The 20434-nt window shown below is 50.8% G+C and overlaps 1 protein-coding gene across 1 annotated transcript in view; it reads right to left on the bottom strand.

Moving 5' to 3' along the window:
• The window catches only part of ANKMY1 (ankyrin repeat and MYND domain containing 1), a 102809-nt gene extending 82381 nt beyond the window's left edge, over positions 1-20428 (bottom strand). The window contains exons 1-2 of the mRNA XM_014949737.1: positions 20394-20428; positions 3887-4086 (exon numbers count right to left, since the gene is read on the bottom strand). Of these exons, the coding sequence (XP_014805223.1) occupies positions 3887-4075 (189 nt within the window). The 5' untranslated portion in view covers positions 4076-4086; positions 20394-20428. The remainder of the gene's footprint in view (positions 1-3886; positions 4087-20393) is intronic.
• Positions 20429-20434: the final 6 nt, after the last annotated feature.

Here is a 20434-nt window from a genome sequence, read left to right on the forward strand (position 1 = left end):
TGCTCTTACCCCACCTTACAACACTGAACAGATTAAGCAGGCATTTTTAGGAAGAAATTTGCTGTCCCCTGTGGTGGAACCAGGGTTGGGCAATACTGAATGCAGGGGTTTCATGCAAGCTGCAGGACATGCAGGGGTCCCCTGGCTCTCAGCCCCAACAGGACCGTCCAGGGTTCCTGCACTACAGCTCATGTTATTGGGGTTAACTATCCAAATAACAGTTTCCAGACTACATCACAAGGAATTGTGGTACTTTAACATTTCCACCCTCAATTAACATCTGTTTTAAGGAGACTCGTGTATCAAGTGTGACCCATATGGACCTCCCGATAGCTGTCCCAGAGCTAGCAGAGAATCCAGCCACGTGTTTAAGGTTTGTGGGGTCTTGTTTGTTTGTTTTAAGGGGAAAATAGTTTAGAAACAGCATGAGCTGGCTATGAGAACAGCACTCAGTCCCAAAGTGTCCCCATTGCTCTCTGTGATGGTTACTTTACATACAAGGTCACTAGCCCAGGTGAGGAGAACAAAGAGCCGCATGTAAGGCTGAAAGGAGAGAAAGGTTCATTATAATCAGGGTCACAAAATAAACTGTCTTGGGAGCAAAATGAACTGCTGCTTCCTTTCTGAATGATTCAAACTGATTGTCGATGTTATCGCTGGAGTAAGTGTGCCTTCAGCAGGCCGTGGGGAAGCCAGGGCTCTGACACCCTCACTTGATGGGACTTCAAAATCATGGACTGTGGGTCACTAATCAGATGTAACTGATTATTAACTGTCATTGCACAGATGTAAATCTAAGAGATGCTATCAATCATCTTTGCCCAAAGACTGTGAGTTCCCTTATGCCAAGGATAGAGTACAGGGAGCAGCTGAAATCTGGAAGATCTGAAAAACTTTCAGAAGCGCTAATACTGTTTCAGTGAGACCCACTAGCTCTGCACAAACTCTGGTGGAGACACTGAGCTTCAATGAGCTTCCAGGTGAGGTTGCAAGTCCCAGCTGGACACCACCAGAGCTCACAAACACTGCCTGGCTTGGCACAGTTGGTGAGCACTGGTTACTTCCCACAGGGCAATGTGAAGTCCAGCCTGGGCTGGAGAAGAAGTGACTGGAAAGCAAGGATAGACCCACACCCTCCAAAAAAAGCAGTGGGAGAGATTGGGAAAAGGTTATGGCTCAGAAGGCCTCTTCCAAGGCCACAGACCCTAAGACTTTGCTATGGCCAAACTGGAGCAGCCCTTGGTCCACTCTGAATCATGCTAAGTGCCCGGTTTTGTCCTGGATCAGTGTGGGAACCAGGAAAGTACACAGGAGCCTCCAAGGTATTCTCATTTCATGCTAACGAATGATGAAGGGTAAAGATCTGGTGTCAGCCTTGAGTGGAGAAATATAGGTGAAAATCTGGCACTGGAAAGTTGCAGAAAGACAGGAAGTGGGACTGTGCTTCCTAATGCATATGAGGGCCAACAAAGAAAGAGGTTGCTCAGAGGCTTCCTTCGGGTAATGCATTAAATGAGACTCAGAAAAAAAAAAGTCATGTTGCATTTCTCTCCTGCTTTTGAGCATCTCAGAACGCTATGTATGAGCGAGCTGCCAATGAAGGAAGCTTTACGCTTTCATTGAGACAAACTCATACTTGAATAGCTCCTTATTGCACATCAGAAAACTAAGGCAGAGAAAGAGAGAAAGTACCTTGCACCCAGGTCATGCAATACATAACCCACAGAGCAGAAGGCTGCGCCCAGACCTCTCGAGTCTGAGTCATCAAGTAGAACCAAGCGAATCCTCCTTCCTCAGCCATGTAACATCTCCTCCTTAAGTGAAGGATAAAGAATGGCAAAAGCAACAGTCAGCCAGCACAGCCAGTGCCAGCACTTTGGGAAGTCTATATCCTTGTTGCAGGAGTGCTTTTGAAGACAGCATCTGTTGGCAAAGAGCTTCAAAGGACCATCACCACTGAGGCTTCACAGCAGAAGTGCTGGTGTTCAGGCCTATGAGTCCACAGGGGACTGGCTAACCCAAGAGGACTGTGAGTTATCAAAGCACTTGGTTACAGTCACACTCAAGTCCCCAGACAAATGTCAAGTCCCCACAAAGGACTGTCCTTGTCCCAAGCCCTCCTCTGCGGTCTTCTGACCCATAGTATTTAATTCAAGCTTTTTTTTTTTTTTTCCTTTCTTTTTCTGCTTCTACTTCAAGAAGTTATTTTGTTTTCATTCAAGGTCCGTGTCTCCAGCCTGCCTACTGCAGGAATTTCATTCACTGCCAGGGCAGGAGGAAAATGTCATGCAGGGAGGAAACAGCAACTGGCACTATGAAAATCTGCTAGATAAAAGAAAGAGAAAGTGATGACAACAGTAGGCTGTGTAGGTGGTGAAAGCAATTACTAGAGGGAAGCTGTGGTGGGGCGAGGTATTTGTCATGTATTGCTCCAGTCTGCCAAGAGCAGCCATAGACATTTGGCTGGAGATTCTCCTTGAACAGCTTTAGTGCAACGTCCCTGAGCCTGAAGTTCACCCAAAGGCTTTACCACAGCACCAAGCCCGGATGCAGTAGAGGAGGAGACAGAGCCTTGAGAAAGCAGTGTGTGTTTATCTATCCAACCTGGGTATTTTCTGCAATTCCATGGCCAGATCCTGCCAGCCTGGCTCCCTTAGTTTCAATGGGCCACATGTGCCAGCCAGGGATCACCCAGAATGTGCCAGAGTACCCCTCTGGCAGACGCATCTTATGCCGGCCCAGGAGAAATGTGCAGTCATGATGTTTATTGTGGCACCAGTCAAGCTAAGGAGATGAAGGCAATGGTAGAGTCAGGCCCAGTTTGTCTCCACGGGGTCTGCCAATGTCCCAACAACCAAGACCAGTGTCAGCAGCCACCTTCTGGAGGGCTGCTGGGAGGAGAGGTAAGGTGGGCAAACCTGGCCACACTGCAAAGCAATGTGGCACCTGCTCTCAGAGATGAAGGCTGAATTTCATTTCCTAACATGAGGCACCTCCTTTTGCGTTGCTGTTCATAGAGCAGTGATCACTGAGGGCTGCAGGGAAAGAGCCTCAAGTCCCATCCACTCCCCCCAAATAAGCAGTGGCACTCCTGGGGTGAGGAGCAGCATGGGAGGGGGAGCAAAGCGAGCAGCACCCTGGATCCTGTGCTTGCTCAGAGAGGATTAAACAAACTCCCACACTAGTGGAGCTTAGTGCAGGGAGTGACTCACAACAGCTGCAATGAGAAAAGCAGTTATGCTTTGGTGACACACCATCCGCATCATGTACTGCCTTGCAAGGAGCCATGGGTCTCCTGACATGAAGGCAGCAGAGGCAGAAGTGGACAACCAGCAGCCTGTCCCAGCCTGCCCCCATCCCAGGTCCCCAGCTCTTCCCAGCATCACCGTAACGCAGGGCAGCAGCCAGAGAGGAATGACAACACTGGCCTCTCCATGGCGTGTGGGTGGCAAGTATTCTGGGAGACACACAGAGCTTAATTTTACATTCTTTGTCTCTATATAATTTTAGTACAGTTTTGACAACAAAATCTGCACAGAGCATAAACATCCCCTAATCTCATCCAGTACCCAGTTTAGCTCCCTGACAAGCCTGTTCTAAGGCTAGATGGCAGTATCAGTGAACATTGATCAAGTCCTCCCATCTCCTTTTTCACTATGGAAGGGGAGATTTGCACCAAAGGTTATGTGCTGGGTGTGTAGAGGAGGGTGTCCTTTCCTCCCTCACCCCATCCAACCTGCCAGAGTGAGCTGGGAGCGATGAAGATTGAAGAGATGAAGGAAATAAGCTCAGGGACAGATTCCTCAGGTGAGGCACCATCTACACAGCCTCAATAGCTGCTCAGCTGCTCTAACACAGATAGGGGGCTGCCTGCATGTCAGCTTACCTTGTAGACCTTGGAGAAGAAGCCGCTGCCTATCAGCTCAGCATTGAAGTTTTCCCAGAACTCCAGCTTTCTGACAGCTGTGCGCAGCCTCTGCCAGCGGTCCACGTGGTAGTAGGTGTCGGAGGACTCACCACAGTACTGCACGGGGCCAGAGGGCTCCGGTGTGATCAGCTCTGCCTCACACATCATGGGGGCAGCAGCTAAAACACAACGTATTTCACAGTGAGCCAAGGGCGGCATTTGGACATCAAAACAAATACCTGCACTAGAGACCAGGTCTGGATGAAGCAGGGGGAAAGCAGATAAGGCACCCAGATGATGTACCCTGAGGCACACGTTGCACTGGGAAGCACCCATGGGCACTGTCTCCTGGGGCTCAGGCCTGCCTTAGGCAAGTTGTATTCGAACTTCTGTAGACAAGGACTTAAAGATGCCAAACTAGGATATATTAGACTTTCCTTCTAACGCCTTCTAAAGATATTACGATAGGATGCATCACTTTGAACACATGATAGTGCAGCACAGGAAAAGTCCAGGGGACTCAGTTTGCTCAGCTAGCTTATGTTAGGTTAAAAGCCACTGTGTCTAAATTGGGCTTTAGACACACGACCTGTGTCTAAACAGGTCGCGTGCCACATGCTAATGCCACATCTGTTACCCCAGAGCTCTAGACAGGACTTTACTACTACTGCAGAATGAGGACCATGGCTTGAGTGTGCTAGCAGGAAACACTCAGTCCTAAAAGGGTTCTCACTTGGCAGGTGCCTACAGTTCATTATAAGCCCTAAAGAATCACAGAAAAAGGAAACGCTCCAGCAACTCTCCTCCTGTCTGTGTATCCCAAATTCGACTCCAAGTCCCAAATGTCTCTGCTAAATTGTCTTCGTTTTCCACTGCTCTGGTTCTCACACTTCTCTCTCCAGTCTCCTCCCTCCATTCCCCTTTTGCCTTTTATAGCAGCAGGTTCACACTCCTCCAACGCCACATGTCATCCTTCCCATTCTCCCGCATCACTTGCCTCTACTTCCAAAAATGCAGGGAGGGTCAATCCAGCAGTTAACAGGCTTCTGATACCCTGAGTGAGGCGAACAAAGCATCTATTTCTGGATAATTGTAAACAACCATTGGTACACTGCAAAGCTGTCTGAGCACCTTCCACAGTCACAGCACGTGCTCTGACTCCTGGGGCCTGGTGAGCTGCTTTGCCAGACTGTAACCAGAGGAGATAATAATGGGTAACTCCTTAATGCTTCCAGCTGAAGCAAAGGTAAGCTCTGCCCTCCCTAAGTTTTTGTCCTCGATCTTGCACCAAACAGGAGCTGTATCAGCATCCCTTGATCCTGTGGATTATTCCATCACTACTTTGCTTCTACAGGGCGAGGTAAAACCTACACAGAGATGTGTGTAAAATATTTGCACCAGCCACCCCCCAGTCCAGCCAAGACCCAAAGAGAGAGCTGTCAAACAGGGACAGACAGATGTGGCAGAGTTAAGCAGGGCAGGAATTCAGGGAGAGCCGAGGGCTGGGATACGGTGCAGACGGGCAGATAGTACCAAGCAGGGCAGGGATCCCCGACACAAAAGCAGGCAAGCTCCAGGCTGAGACTCAGGGAAGGGGAACAACAATGCAGGGGAACGACAGCACAAACTTCTGAAAGCAGCCAGATCCCAAAGTTGCCACCACAGGACAGTCCCACACAGGCTGCAGGAATCCATTCCCAGCAAAATCAACACAACACACAGGTCTTGATTGCGAACTTGATTGCGAACGCCCACAGGATCAAAGCTCCAGAACTGCTCATGAACCGGGGAGCCCATGCCCGGGATCAGTGGAGAGCTCCCATCAGGCAGGGCACATGAAAGAGGTTACAGGGCCACAGGTTTAACCCTGCTCTGACCCAAGGATAAGGCAACAAAGGAATATCCCATGATAGGATGCAGCTGCAGACATCTGCCTGGAGGATTTTGCTTTGGGATGGTCACCGCTCCTGCCAGCTAGTGTCGTCTGAAACACAGTTCCCTCAGTCAGCAAGACACAGAAGATCTCTTCCACGTTCCGCACAACTGGCCAGGACAGAAGGGGGACACTGACAGCGTCTGATGGATCCTGCTGACCCCAAGCCACCAACAAAACATGGAGAAGGAATGGAATCAGACCCATCTTTGAGGACGCACTCTCAGGGTTTACACACTCCTGCCCCCAGTCCTGGGACACAGGTTTGCCGTCTCCTGTTGCGTGGATGGCAAAACAGTAACACAGCAAGCCACAACCTCACCCTGGAGTGCCAGTCACTCAGCAGCAAACATCCCCAACTGCTGCTCCAGCTACCAGAGACACATTTACCCAGTAAGCTCCAAAAGCACACTTCAGCACCCATCCGTAACAAAACAAAACAAAACAAAACAAAACAAACAAACAAAAAAAAAAAAAAGAAGCCTTTCCTCAGCAGAGCAGCACACTTACAGGTGCCCTGATCCCCAGCCACCTTAGAGACCCTCCTGCCTGCAGGGTGACATAGGTACAGGCACAACAGGTCCCCTTGGGCAAGACAGGCTGCCTGCAGCTGCCTCTACCATAGGGAATAGTTTCCTTTTCATAGGCCCCTCTGTTCAGTGCTTTTCCCACGTACCATCTCCTCCCACCATGACCTAGTTCATCAATTGCCTCTTTGTCCAGTAAAGAATCCCTGCAGCATCCCCAGCACGCCAGGAATGGCCCCTCGCTTTATGCCACCGAGTGGGAGCTGAGTCTTTATTTCCTTCTTATAAATGTGGCTGTTTGTCTCCAGATTAGTGCTGACACATAGGCTGTGGGAGAAAATGGGCTTTCAAAATGCCAAGATTTATTTAAAGGAGCCAGGGAGGGAGGGGGAGAAGGGTTGGAGGACAGGGAGCAGGAAGGGCGGACTTGGGGGGCAGCCTGCAGCCCCAGGCAGGGCACATCCTTGGTCACCAGCAAGGTTTAGAGCACCCAAAGCCATGCTTTTGTCTGAGGAGGCAAAGTGCTGGGGCAGCTGCTTGTGTTCCTGGTGCTCCAAGCTCGAATTCAACCCATAGCTGGGAGACCAGGCTTGGGCAGAGGAGGAGGAAAGTTCCCTTTGAGGCTGCCCTGCCCGCAGGGAGAGGGGAAGCAGAGGGGGGAACCAGGGTGCCACTGGCTTCCACCACCCTCTGGGGAAACTGCCCATGTCCCCGAGCTTTCAGCTGTGCCCACAGTGAGTGAAGAGCCAACATGAGCCTCCCAGCTCCCCAGGGCAGCAAGAAACACCAAGGGAGCAGCTCATGGGGAGCCAGGAAATGTTTGGATGCTGTGAGATGTCACTGCAGAGAACCCAATCCTTGACAGATTAAAAACATGAAATTAGCAGTCATTTTGAAAAGCAGACCTGGGGCACCACCTTCTTCTGGGCTTTCCTCATCTGCAGACACCAGGCCAGCACCCGCAGGGAAGGGTCTGGCTCCCCGGCAGGGCCTGCTGGGGCTGCCCACCCTCGCTGCCATGCTACGGGCTCAGCGAGGCTCCAGCCACTGCCAGGGCTAGCAGAGGGGCCGTACCCAGCCCCACGAAAGCTGTCACACAGCAAAAAAGCATGGCTCCAGTCCGGGGATGGGTTGGCAGGAGGAGTGGGGTGTCAGGAGTCTTTATTCCCTCTGTTTAGCAATGCAGCACCCATGGCTCCCAAGTAAGGCACCACCCAGCAAATCAGCTCTCTCTGGGACCCATGCTCAGCTGGACACAGCCCCAAGTACCTACCCAGGCCCAGGCTCTGCTGCAAGGATGCAAAAGTCAGGCTTCAAACCCCCCTTCTAGACAACAAATTTTCTTGCAAAAAGGGAAGAATAGACTCTTCCTCACCCACCAGACAGCCAACCTGTCTCCCCTGCCACTGTTTCCAGGACTTTTCTTCTCATCATCAGGAAAGCAGAGCTTGTCCCCAGTCTCCCCTGCCACAAAGTGGGAGGCTGGACCAGCTCCAGGGACCGCCCGGCACCAAGAAGCCCAGTGCTTGATGGCTGGGTGCCCTGGGGAGCAGCACGTAAAAGCTTATCTGGTGCTTACCAACATGCCATGCAAAAACCTTGTCAGTGGGATCACTCTGTAAACAAAACATCTTTGCCAGGACAGCAGGGTGCCAGCACTGGGGAGCACAAATGGGGGAACCCACCCTCCTTTGTAGAGAAGGGGAGTGGCACCAACTGTGTACGTGTGCAAGTGTGCTGGATTCGGTGGGGACCGGGTGGGGATCAGGTACAGAAGGATGTTTAGAAATCTTGTAAGCATCCAGCACTAGGATTTACCTTCTGTGTTGCTGATAATGATCCTGATCCTTCAGTGATGGCCAATTGTTTGCACCTCATCAATAAATCAGTAAAGCACTTCAGCCGAGTGCTCTTCTCCTGCCACGCGGGCATGGGTGCGGGCATCGCTCCCTACAGCCCGCTCTGTCCTGCCCTGCCCGAGGGATGAGTGCTCCTCACCTCCCCGGGTGGGGAACGCAAAGCAAGTGCTGATAACGATGGCGACATTAGATGAGATCATCTGCATAAGCCAGATAAAGAAACACCTCAGTAGACTACTCAGCATTTATCTCTGTCAACAGAAAGGAACTTTTGTTCTGGCTTTTTATAACAGACACCAGCAAATCTTATTGCAGCATGAGGTAAATGTAGCAGATCAAGCAAAACCAACATGGATTTGCTGACCACTACTATGCTGCTGATCCCTAAAAATATGTCATGAGTATTTTTGAATTCTTGACCCACAAAAAAAAAAAAAAAAGTATTTCCCAAATACTCTCAGCTTGGGGAGGAGGCTAAAGACAGACCACAGCTCATGCTGCCCAGCGAGAGGATGGTTTCCCAATGATAAAACAGTGACATTCACCAGTGTGAGGATGTTAGGAACAACCCTGCAGCCAATAGCTCCTAGCATCAACGGGGACCAGCTGGCTTTCCGTGGATGCCATCATTACACAAGTCAGCAATTAGATTTGCATAGACATCCTCACATATACGAGAACATCCAGTCTAAGCTTGGCTGTATCCCTTCAGTTAACCCCAATATATTTGATGTCTCCAGTCAAAAAGACAATTTTCTGCTGGAAAAACAAAAAACAAACAAACTAGAATCAGGAAGGCAAATTAAAGTAAACTACGCAGCAGGGATAAAGGGATTCATTGAGCATGAAGGCATTTTTCATAAAATGAAACAAATAAATACAGCCCAGAAAGACGTAAAAAGCTCAGGGTAAGTTACTGGCAGGATAAATAATTTTAACTTTTCAAATTCAGGTGCTTCTTATGCTGCTGTCAACAAGGTCATCTGTGAGTGACCTGGACGAAATCCTGCCCTCCTGGGATGGCGTCATGCTCTCAGGGCCAGGATCTCACCCTGGATAGCAATCCCAGCTTTGATTTGATTCCCAGCACCTGCAGTCCTGTGTCCAGCTCTGGACTCCTCAATACAGGAAGGACCTGCTGGAACGGGTCCAGTGGAGGGCCATGAAAACGATCAGATGGCTGGAGCACACCTACTACGCGGACAGGCTGAGAGAGTTGGGGTTGTTCAGCCTGGAGAAGAGAAGGCTCTGGGGAGACCTTACAGTAGCCTTCCAGTACGTGAAGGGGGCTACAGGAGAGATGAGGAGGGACCATTTATCAGGGAATGCAGTGATAGGACAAGGGGTAATAGTTTTAAATTTTAAGAGGGGAGATTTAGAGTGGATAGTAGAAAGAAATTCTTTACTGTGAGGGTGGTGAGACCCTGCCCCGGGTTGCCCGGAGAAGCTGTGGCTGCCGCAACGCTGGAGGGGTTCAAGGCCAGGTTGGAAGAGGCTTTGAGCAACCTGGTCTGGTGGGAGGTGTCCCTGCCTAGGGCAGGGGGGGTGGAACTCAATGATCTTCAATGTCCCTTCCAACTCTAACCATTCTATGATGATCTATGAATGATGCTACCTACAAGGGGAAGACTAAATTTTGGGAAATTTTAACATCTCTGATTCAGAAGGTCTCTGCAGAGCCCTCCCAGTAATGCTCCCTGTGCACAGAAAGTGCCACAGCACCGCCTGCCCCATTGGACATTAGTGGGTGTTTTGAAGGAAAAGAAACAAGACAAGAACAAGTGAAAAAACACTCTCCAGGGCAGTCAGCAGAGAAGGCTTTGAGCTGCCTTGCCTTAAAAAATTGATGATTATCAACAAGGGACACGGATTCATTTGAGATGGAAAGGTGCACAAAAGAGTAGAAAAAAAAAAGTTTGTAACAACTCAGCAGTCACAAGCCTAATCCCACACACTTACTGTCTACCCTGGCTCCCTTTGCTACTCTCTTCACGTGTTTTCTGTGATTTTTACTTTAAATTTGAAGACTCATAGTACCAGACCCCTAATTGCTATCACATGGCACTTATTTCACCAGCATATATAAACCTTATTTTCCCCTGATATTTAATTGAGGCTATACAAATGAAGAAGCAGAGCAGGGCATGTGGGTGTTTAAAAGCAAACTCAGCATGTGGGAACTGTCAAGCGTTTGAGCTTGTTAGTACATCCTCAGCCCACCTACTCCATCAAGAAAAATGCATCAGGATGAGAAAAGATACTGTGACCTTACTGCTGAAATGTTTGAGGCATCATCTGATAGCAATTACTGTAACTTGCTTCTTGCTACAACCCAGAGAGGAGGGCTGGAGGCTGAGGAGGGACTAGGGGCCATACTGTCAAACAGCCCATAAAGGGCTGAGCTCCTCGCAAACCCAAACATGCTCCACAGCAGGTGAAAGCCACATCCTCTATCTTTGGAGATCCCAACCAAAACCCCAAAGATAGATTTCAAGACTTAACCACTCTGTGTTGTTTCCCAGAAGTCAAGAAATTATTTTTAGCTCAAGGATTGCTCTTGTTGCAGACGGCCAGAATCCCAAGCAAGAATAAAGGCCCGGGCTGTCTGTGACACACTGCTGGTGAACCACCGCACGGTGAATGAGCCTCTGTGTCCATCTTTCCTCAAATGCCAAAAGGCAGTAAAAGCACTCTGTCGGTTTTGCAAGACATTATATCTCAGCAAGGAAAATGCCACCTGCAACAACCAGCGTTGCTCCTCACCAGGGAGAACATGGTTTCCTGCTCTTTGGGTCCTCTCCTGCATGTCTTGCTTGGTCTGCTGAAGTGTTTGCTACCTCGTGTCCATAAGAGCACACTGGGCTGGAAACTGCCACACGCTGTGCTGCGGGCACACTGGCAGCTCCCCACAACAGTAGTACCCAGCACCAACAGTGCTTTATATGTTCAATAAGCTGCTGGAGCTTACATGGTCTTTGCCAGTGGTTTCCGAGCAATGCAAAGCTCCCCCAGTGAGCTTCATGCACAAGCTCTCACCACACATAGTGAGCAGTTTTCTTCCTAAACCTGATCTGTTTGTTTTCAAACCACCAGATGTCACTCGGTTCCTGCCACCTCTTATAACACCCAAAAAAACACACTGAAGAGAAACAGCACCAAATCCCCTGAAAGTGCTTCATTTTGCTTTTCATTAATGCATAGAGGGCATTAACTGGGCTTTGCACTTTGGGAGTCACATGGGGAGAAACTTGATTTTACACGTGGAAAAACACCAGGAAATTGCTTGAAGGCACAAAATTGCATTGCCCCAGCTTAATTTCAGAGAAGACCCATGCTGCAGCAATATCTCCATCCCTCGGAGACAAGGCGATGAGTTGGATGAAGAAGATGGCTAGCAGGGACCCATCTCCTGTCGACTGCTGTATCTACAGACTTCCGGTGAATCATGGAAAGAAGAACCCTTGTGTCCTTGTGGCATCCTCCAGCACTGTGGTGTTGGCTGCTGTCTGGGACAGTGACAGCCTGGAGGGACCCCAAACCCCTGCTCTTCTGAGGTTGTTCCAAGGAAAACACTAACCACGATAAACTGAATGAAACATTTTAAGATCTTTGACTCTGGCAGACACCACAGTCATCACTGTGATTGCACTGCCCCACAGGAGTATTCATGTACGGTGCAGAAAAATCCTGCGGAAGTGGCACAGCCCAGTGAGTAAGGAGCTGACTCGGGACACCTGGACTGCAGCTCCAGCCAGTATCTCCTTGGCATCACCTTTCCTCCTCCTTCCTCTTCTTGGCTTTTCTCAACCTTTCAGGACAGGGACTGGCACAGATCTTGCAAAATGGGGCAAGTGCTACCAGAGCTAGAGGCTCATGAGGAACAGCTGCCCCAGAGACAACCATTTCCCACTGTTTCTTCCTCTTGGCATGATCCCAAGCACAGTGGAAAATCAGGCCTGGGTCTCCCTGAGCACAAGGACACCATATCTAGGCTGGTGATGAAGGCCACAGCACTGTCCCAGCTAAAAGCATCCTGTCCAGCTGCCCCTGCCCTGCCACACAGGTGGTGTGCTAGCCACCATCACACACCTGCTTTGATACAGCCTGAATGCTTTAATTAGGCACCAAATCAGCTGAAAACTATTTTTGCAGGGTTCATCCTCAGCCAGATGTGCCTCACCACCAGGACCTGCAGTGCTCAGATCATGAGTGAGGGGTGGGCAGGGTGGATCTGCCCTTCTCTTTGCGGCCTGTACTTGTGCTGGGCAAGTGCTCTCACCTACTGCAGCCTTAGTCCGGAGCAAAGGGGCCACAGCTCCGAAGCTGATGACTGGCACATTTCCTGGCATGGCCCATGCTCTTGCAGGGCAGCCTCTAGCAGAGCCCGGATCAGTGCAGAGCCAGCACAGTCCAGCTGCCAGGTCTTTCCAGAGCTTCATCTCTTCCTGATCAATGAGAAAGCATGCTAAGCCAGGGTCCTGCACCCTCCCCAGTGCCTCAGAAATGGCTCTTTGCTGACATTGGCCCAAAGGCATATTTGCATCAAACTGGGGAGGAAGGAAGGGACAGCCCTGCAGGACATTAGGGCTATGAAGATGATCAAGGGAATGAAGCACCTCCCTGATGAGGAAAGGCTGAGAGACCTGTCCTCCGTTCAGCCTGGAGAAGAGAACAGGGGACCTCATCAATGCTTATAAATATCCAAAGGGCGGGCATCAAAAGGATGGGGACAGACTCTTCTCAGTGGTGACAGGACAAGGGGCAATGGACACAAACTGGAACCCAGGAAGTTCTGTCTGAACATGCGGAAAAAACTGCTTTCCTGTGAGAGTGGCAGAGCCCTGGAACAGGCTGCCCAGAGAGGTGGTGAAGTCTCCTCTGGAGAGATTCAAACCCCACCTGGAGATGTTCCTGTCCATCCTGCTCTGGCTGACCCTGCTTTGGCAGGGACGGGGTGGACTAGCTGATCTCTGAAGGTCGCTTCGTACCCCTACAATTCTGTGATTCTGTGACGCTGCTGCCCTGTTTCCACAGGAAAGCCATGCTCTGTAGCATCCTGCAGCCAAGATGGGAGGTGGGAAGCCATGGTCTCTAGGGCTGGACCACGGGCTTTTGCATCAGCTGCAGCCAGCCAGGGAAGGACCATCTGCCGTGCCCCTTCTCTGACTCCAAAGAGCCTTTTGGCCCCACATCCACTTACAAATCACCTCCTACCACCTCTGGGATGCAGAAATGCAGGATGGAAGGTGGTACATTTTCCAGACATCTCAGGGACTCGATCAGTTTAAGGGAGAGCAAATCAATCCCTGGCTCATCAGGCATGAAAAGCACTCATTCATCACCTATATGTCCCGTTCACTACCCTCAGGTGAGCAAAGTTTCTAATTTTAAGTCCAGGGCTGCCTGAGGAGAACCACTATCAGCATGGGCCAACCTCTCTTACCATGGCACCAAGCACCAGCACACAAGGCACTGCTTAGCATTCAAATAGAGTGCAACTGGGAACCAGAATAAGTTCTTTGAACTGCTCTATGCCATTCTTAGGCAGGTACATAGACAAAGCAGAAGGTTCAGTTGAAACAAGCACACCAGAAACAACTGTGGCAGCTGTTTTGAAACAGGGCACCTGAAACCCATGGTCTATTTGGGATCCTGTGCACTGAGGCTACCAGGAGGCTTGAAGCTACCAACAGAAGTGAGGGCTGCATGTGTCAGGCGTTAGAGGTGTGTTTGTTACACTAATTGCAGAGGGAGAATGCTGCTCTGACCTGTGGGGCTCAGGGGATGCTTGCAAGGGGCTCCTGATGGTGGGTGCAGAGCCCCAGGCACACCCATGTCTCCAGGGCAAAGGAAGCAAGCTGCAGGCCAGCCTCAGCCACGGGGACGGTGCCCACCTGCTCCCCGTACCCAAAAGGATCTGGGTAAGGTGGAACGCAGCCCATACTGAGGACACTGCAGACAGATACCCCAGGAGGCAGGATGAGTCTTCAGTGGGAAGTGCTGGTCTTTGATTAAAACCACCGGGGAGACCCACTTGGAACAGACACCCCACTTTGAGAGAACTAAACCTGGCAAGAGCGGGCCCCAAATACCCTCGAGGTTCTGGGCCTTAGCCCTTCTGCTGACAGCAGTCATTTGGGCAGAGAGGAACAGCAGCTGAGAGGCACCAGAGGGAAAAGAACTTGAGAATTAAAACAAAGCAAACCCAGGTTTTAATTTCATGGCCACCCCTATTCTGGCAGAGGGCAACCCCTTGGCTGAGGGAGCACAGCCAGCTGTTGCTGCCTGCACGCTCAGGAGATGCACCAGCCACATGCAAGAAGCACCAGCTTGCAGGGAAAGCCAGAGAGCGGTGGCCATGCTTTTTCAGGATCACACCAACCAACAACCAGCAGGATCTGGTCACAACAGAGGTAAATTAAACAGCCTTGCTGTGTGTCCCTCCCTCGCTCCACCATCACGGCTTCCCCACCTGGCCCAATGCCCTTCCCCATTCAACAATGCTTGGACTCCACTTTGTCTTCTGAGCTCCACAAAATCTAAGGCAAAACCAAAGTATAACCCTTCTGTTAAGCAGAAATCATTTATCCTATTCCCTTCCTAAAGGCACTACTCTTCCCCTCTCCACATTTGCAGGTCACAGTTCAAGGAAAAGGATAAACCAAAGAGCTGGTGAGAGGATGGAGAAAAGCTGCCCACAGTCTCCTCAGCTCTGGGAGCAGACACAGCAGTGGGCATGCAAGCAGGCAGCCCCCAGCTGGCTGAACATTAAAGCCTGCATAACTCAGCAGTGAATTAGACTCATGGCTCCTAATCCTGCCTCCAGTGGAAGATGCATGTGCCTCCCTGAGGGGATGGCTCTCATGAAACTTTAATTAACTCTTTAACCACCATGAGACAAAGGTCAAAGCTTCCCCTGGGCTGAGCCATGCCAAAATATCCATATTCCCCAGCCCTTTCAGTTCAGCTGCCTCCAGAGTGAAGAGGCGGTCATTCAAAATTGGGACTTTACATGGCCCAGATTGCCCTCTGGATGCGTTTCTCTTCCTCCGTCATTTACAGGAGCCTCTGGACACTATCTGGATAATTCACAGCCTAATGCTTCATTCCCTGTAACCTCTCTGTGCCTCATTTCCCAGTCTGCATAAGGGGGAGAAGAGCCTGAGCCCTCACACCGCCACATTCGTTCCAGCGCCTTTGTAATGTGCCACCTCAGATCGAGCCACCCACATGCTGTGCAGGGCAGCCCAACAGGGACAAGGTGGTGGTGGGACCCTGTGATAAATGATTTTTCCTCAAACAGGATTCCAATTAGAATTTACAATTTATTAAATGAGTAAAGACAAGCAAACAGCGCTGGGTGCACCGGGAGTCTCCGCTCAACCAAAGCACACACGTGCAAGTCCCGTTTTGGGGTTTATATCGCTTCTCCTAATACATATTCATACAAAGGTTGGCCTATGCTAATGATAGGCGTGTCTTCTTTGGCGCATGCCCTCCTCACCTTCTGGAATCTTCTATGTGTTTTCCTTGGCTCGCCCCCAGGATGACCCCCGACTCCAGGCGTGCGCCCCACAGACCCCTCCCGCTCAGCACCACGCGGCCAGTAACAAAAAAAATTGTTTCCTTAGGGGTTCTTACAAGAAACAGAAACTACATACATCCAATCCCGCTTCTCCCAAGCCCATGGTCATACAAGAACAAACAGAACAGTTAAAGATATTAACACAAATCAGATGAACACATTTCACAGACCCCAAGCAAGTGACATCTTGGAAGCAGACCTGAATTCAACAAGGGCACAGGCAAGTTGGTGTGGGATAGTAATGGAAGATTGGTGACAAGGGCTGTAAACACACTCAAGTGACTCACACGTGGGGTACCGGAAAACACATACATCACACTAATTGTTTAGCCTAATGTGCTCAACAAGTAGAACATCTGCAGTTAAATAATATAGGCATGGGATGGACTCAGGAGCACCTTATCGAACATGCCCGAGATTCCTGCCCTGCTGTTGAAGAGATCAAAACCCAGCGGAGAAGCATTCCTGCCTGAATCCTTGAAATACAGGCCTGAACAGCAAGTGTGAGCTCTCTCACTCCCTTGCAAGGACTCTCTTGCTCTGTCACACTTGGTGAGAAATTTTTCCAGGCAGCTTAAAACAAATTAATGAAAGACAAAGAATTTTCTCAACCTTTCATAGATAAGGGGCAGAGAAACCCTTTTCTGCTTCTTAGCCTCTTTCCTGCGAAAAGCTAGAGGAAAACTATTTCAGCAGGTTTGGCAGACACTGTTGTGCTTTAAAGCTTTCTCAACATGGGAAAAGAACATTTTCAGACCTGCTTTCACTGAATTATATAGCTTGTGTACAGAAACAAACCACCCCCTCTCACACTATACAAAGTCAGGAGGGGACAAATTGTCTTAGACTCACCAGCAATGAAGAGGGCTTATTTCAGCCAGCCTGCTTCTCAGTCACTGCCACCCAAATATTCCCAGGAGCTGATGTGACAGCCAGTGCTGGTGCGATGGCCAATGCTGGCCATCTGCCTCTGCTACCCCGGCAGCACCAACAGGCACACAAGGAAAACACACTGACTTCAAGACTCTACATTGTAAGAAACATAACTGAGGCTCCAGGTTTCAGCCGTGGCAGAGGTTTTTGAACTGAAAACACAGATATATTAATTTACTTCTCTTCCCTCCCCTCCCCTCCCCCCTAATGGATTTATTCATGCTCAGGAGAAAAGCTACTTCAATAAACAGCTGCTGATGACGAGAGGCCAGGATGGGAGCACCCCCTGGGCACTGGGCCGCTCCATCCCATCTGTACACAGGGACTAAAACCACGGTAATCTACCTGCTGAAGGCTGCATGAGATAGGTAGGTAAGAAATAATTTTAAAAGCCCATGCTTTGAGATGGAGATAACTAGACCCACCTCAGCATGACAGCCGAGTGCTTTCTCAGTCCAGCATTTCAGTAGCACTTTTGGGCACCATGTCCTTGCCCTGCACTTGTCCCTCGCCCTCGTCCCCCGTAGCAGGGCTGTGTGGGTACAGGGGAGATGCTCCCTGCTCCAACAGCCTCAAGGATATGTCCTGCAAGACATGAGTCCTTCCCAGGAGAGCGGAGGGTGAGCTCAAATCCTGCTATGTCAGGGCAAGGTTTGCCTACTTGCCTTGGGGGCAGCACCCCAAGTTACGTTTGCCTCAAGCACCCAGGACTGCTCTCCCCTCTCTACACTTGGAGCCTTCCTTTTGCTACCACATGATGCATCGAATCCACCACTGGCCTATTAAAAAACATATGACTTGTGAGAAGTTGAGAGCAGGCAGCATTGTCCACTGCAGCCAATTCTTCCCATCTCCTACCACGGATGCAGAGCCCTTAACCCGACTCTGGCACAGCGGTAGTGTGGGTAGCAGACCCCTGGCTGGCAGGCTTGTGCTGCTCACTGTGGGTTTGTACACCGTAATTTGCTTGCTGCCCACTTCCACACGAGGAGGGAGGGGAGCAGAGAGGAACCCTGGCAGCAACCTAGCAGTTGAGTAGAAGGCTGGTGAAGATGCAGTTCAGGACATCTCTCCCAGGACATCAAAACCCATTCCCACCCCACTGTAACTCCAGCAGCTCTAACTAACTTACAGCAGGACAGAGCTGACCCACAGCACACACACTTTTTATTATTACAGCTGTCCCTGAGGACACAGGAGCAGCACAGCACCAGCCAAACACTTGCTAAATAGCAGCAACACAACACTTCATGTTCGGTGCCAACAGATGTACACCTCTAGCCTTAAGCTCTCATGTTGAAGATCAGATGGGGCATTTGCCATCAATGCTCAAAGTTGAACGTTGTCTCAAAAACTGTGCTCCAAGTCAAAACCCCATGGCCTTAATTTATGAGAAGCCAGGCTGCTGCTTTACATAAAGTTTTCATTGCAAAATCTGTCCTTTGGGGAGAAGATTATGCAAGACTTAATTTGAACAGTAGGAATGACCCTGAAGTGTTTTCTTTAAAGGCACTGATGTTTTAAACTCTGACTGCAGGAAGCCACCAGGCTTCCAGTCCCCAGCAGGAAAAAAACAGCTTCTGTGCTCACAAGGATGACAAGCAGCAGCTTTCTCCAAGCAGCAAAAAGCAGGGAGGTTGCAGAAAAATCACAGCTTCTGCCATAATTGGGCTTCCCCAGTTATGCCCCATGCTCTCCAGGCAAGTCCTGTGCCACTCCCCAGGTGCAGGTACACTTGGGTGCAGCCTGAAGAGACTGAACACACTCCCGAAAGCTCTGCCAGCAGGTATAGAAAGGTGCTTTGGTTATGAGAGGACCTTCAGTTTCAGCCCATGAGCTTACACATTGCTTTGGGATCCTCTGAAACACCACTAGAAAGCAGCGAACCTGATGATCACAGGGCTAATAATTTAAAGAGAAAATACCACCAGTGTATCAACAGCAAGCATCAGCAGTGGGGACTGCTGAGGGCTTTACGGCGCAAGCAGCACAAGAGCAATGCTGGAAACACAGCTGCAGTTCACCCTTCACAGCCTCCACACCAGCTGTGAGAGCGACATTCCTCCAAGAGCACCCATTCCCAGCAGAGTAAGAATCATCAGGAAAAGCACAGGAAAATACATGCCAGGTTCCCTGAGTGACTCAGCCCTGACTCCTGACTGCGGACAGACCGTGGGCCAGAACCCTCCAGCGAGGTCTCTGCGGGGCTCTCAGTGCCGCCGGGTCTTCCCCATGCTGACAGGCCCATCCTGTGATGAGCTGACGCCCCAGCTTTGCAACCTGGTGCATCCCTCAGCCTCACTGCTCAGGTCCAGCTGGGCTTTAGAGTCTTTTCCCGCTCGGGGACAGGAGCACTGTAACTCTTGTGATTTACAACAATCCACATGCAGATACCTCCGCCCTGAACACTACAGCTCCAGCTGGCATCTGTTTGGCCCCTTGCAGGTTCATGCCAGCTGTGACTGACCTTGCGTGATAACAGCAATGCTTTCACTACTTGAGTGCTTGCTTTTTACCATTTGTTTACGCCACAGCTTCACCTAAACTTTGCATGCAGGTTTTACACAGCCTCCGCCTCAGTTTTCCCTGTTGTCTAAAATGTGGGATTTTTTAAAAAAATTAAAACAAGACCCATTTGGGATTGAAGCTGAAGGCAGGATCCTGCAGCTTGAGCATACTCTCTCCTGAGTACTTTCTGCACTGGAATTGCCTGAACTTAGCAGGGAAATGGAAGAAAGAGACCCTGGAGCCTCTGGGCAACAGATGTGTGAGAATCCTGCCCGAGCTGCCCTAAGCCCTTCCTTGCTGCGTCTGCAAGCCAGGTGCACCGCAAAAGGGCTGTGGAAGAGAGACCTTTTCTGCAAAGCAGAGACTGGGCTGAAAACACATCTCTCCTTCAGCAAACCAATCTGAGCCGGCATGTGCACGGTATGTGCAAGCAGCATCAAAGGCAAACTACTTGCTTGGAGACACAGAGCAACCGCCTAGGAACTCCACACCAAGCACAAACTCTATTCCCCCCTTTCCCTCTCACCTCCCCCAACATCTACTTTTTTCTTGTCATCTTCCAAAAAAGCCCAGAACGCTTCTCCGAATTAAGACTAGGGGCAGTTTGAGAGACATTGGTCTCCAGGGACCACCTGGCAGGTCCCGGGGAGAGCAGCTGGGAGACCACCTCTGGCTCGGCGCAGGCCGGGAGACCCGCCGAACCGCTCCTCCCGAAGATGCTCCTCCTCGTCATCTCTCCCCGGAGCAGCTCTCTCCCACCCCCCGCCTCGGGAGGCTTTAGGACGCTGCGCAGAGCTCTCGGGACCAGCAGCAGCTCGGTCTCCATCCCTGAAGGGGAGGCAGGACAGCCCAAGGACAATAAGTAATAACGCGGTGTCCCCGTGCAGCTCGCTCAAGCGGCAGGGTCCGGGTGCCCGGCACGCCGGGGGACAGCGGGGACTGCGGGCGGTACCGCTGCCCGGGCCGGCTCCCCACGCCCGGGGCTCGGCCTCCGCAGCGGAGAACGAGGGGAGGCGGAAGGAGCTCGGGGAGCGGGGCGGGGGGATGCCCCGTGTCCCGCCAGCTCCAGAGCTCCCAGCGGGGACAGGGCGCAGGGCAGCCCGGGGACACGGCTCGGCGCCCCCCGCCCGGCCCGACTCCCCCGCTGCGGCTCGGCCCCCGCCGGGCCCGGCTCCTGCGGAA

The sequence above is a fragment of the Calidris pugnax genome, unplaced genomic scaffold, assembly GCF_001431845.1.
Source record: "Calidris pugnax isolate Ruff unplaced genomic scaffold, ASM143184v1 scaffold192, whole genome shotgun sequence".
Classification (NCBI taxonomy): domain Eukaryota; kingdom Metazoa; phylum Chordata; class Aves; order Charadriiformes; family Scolopacidae; genus Calidris; species Calidris pugnax.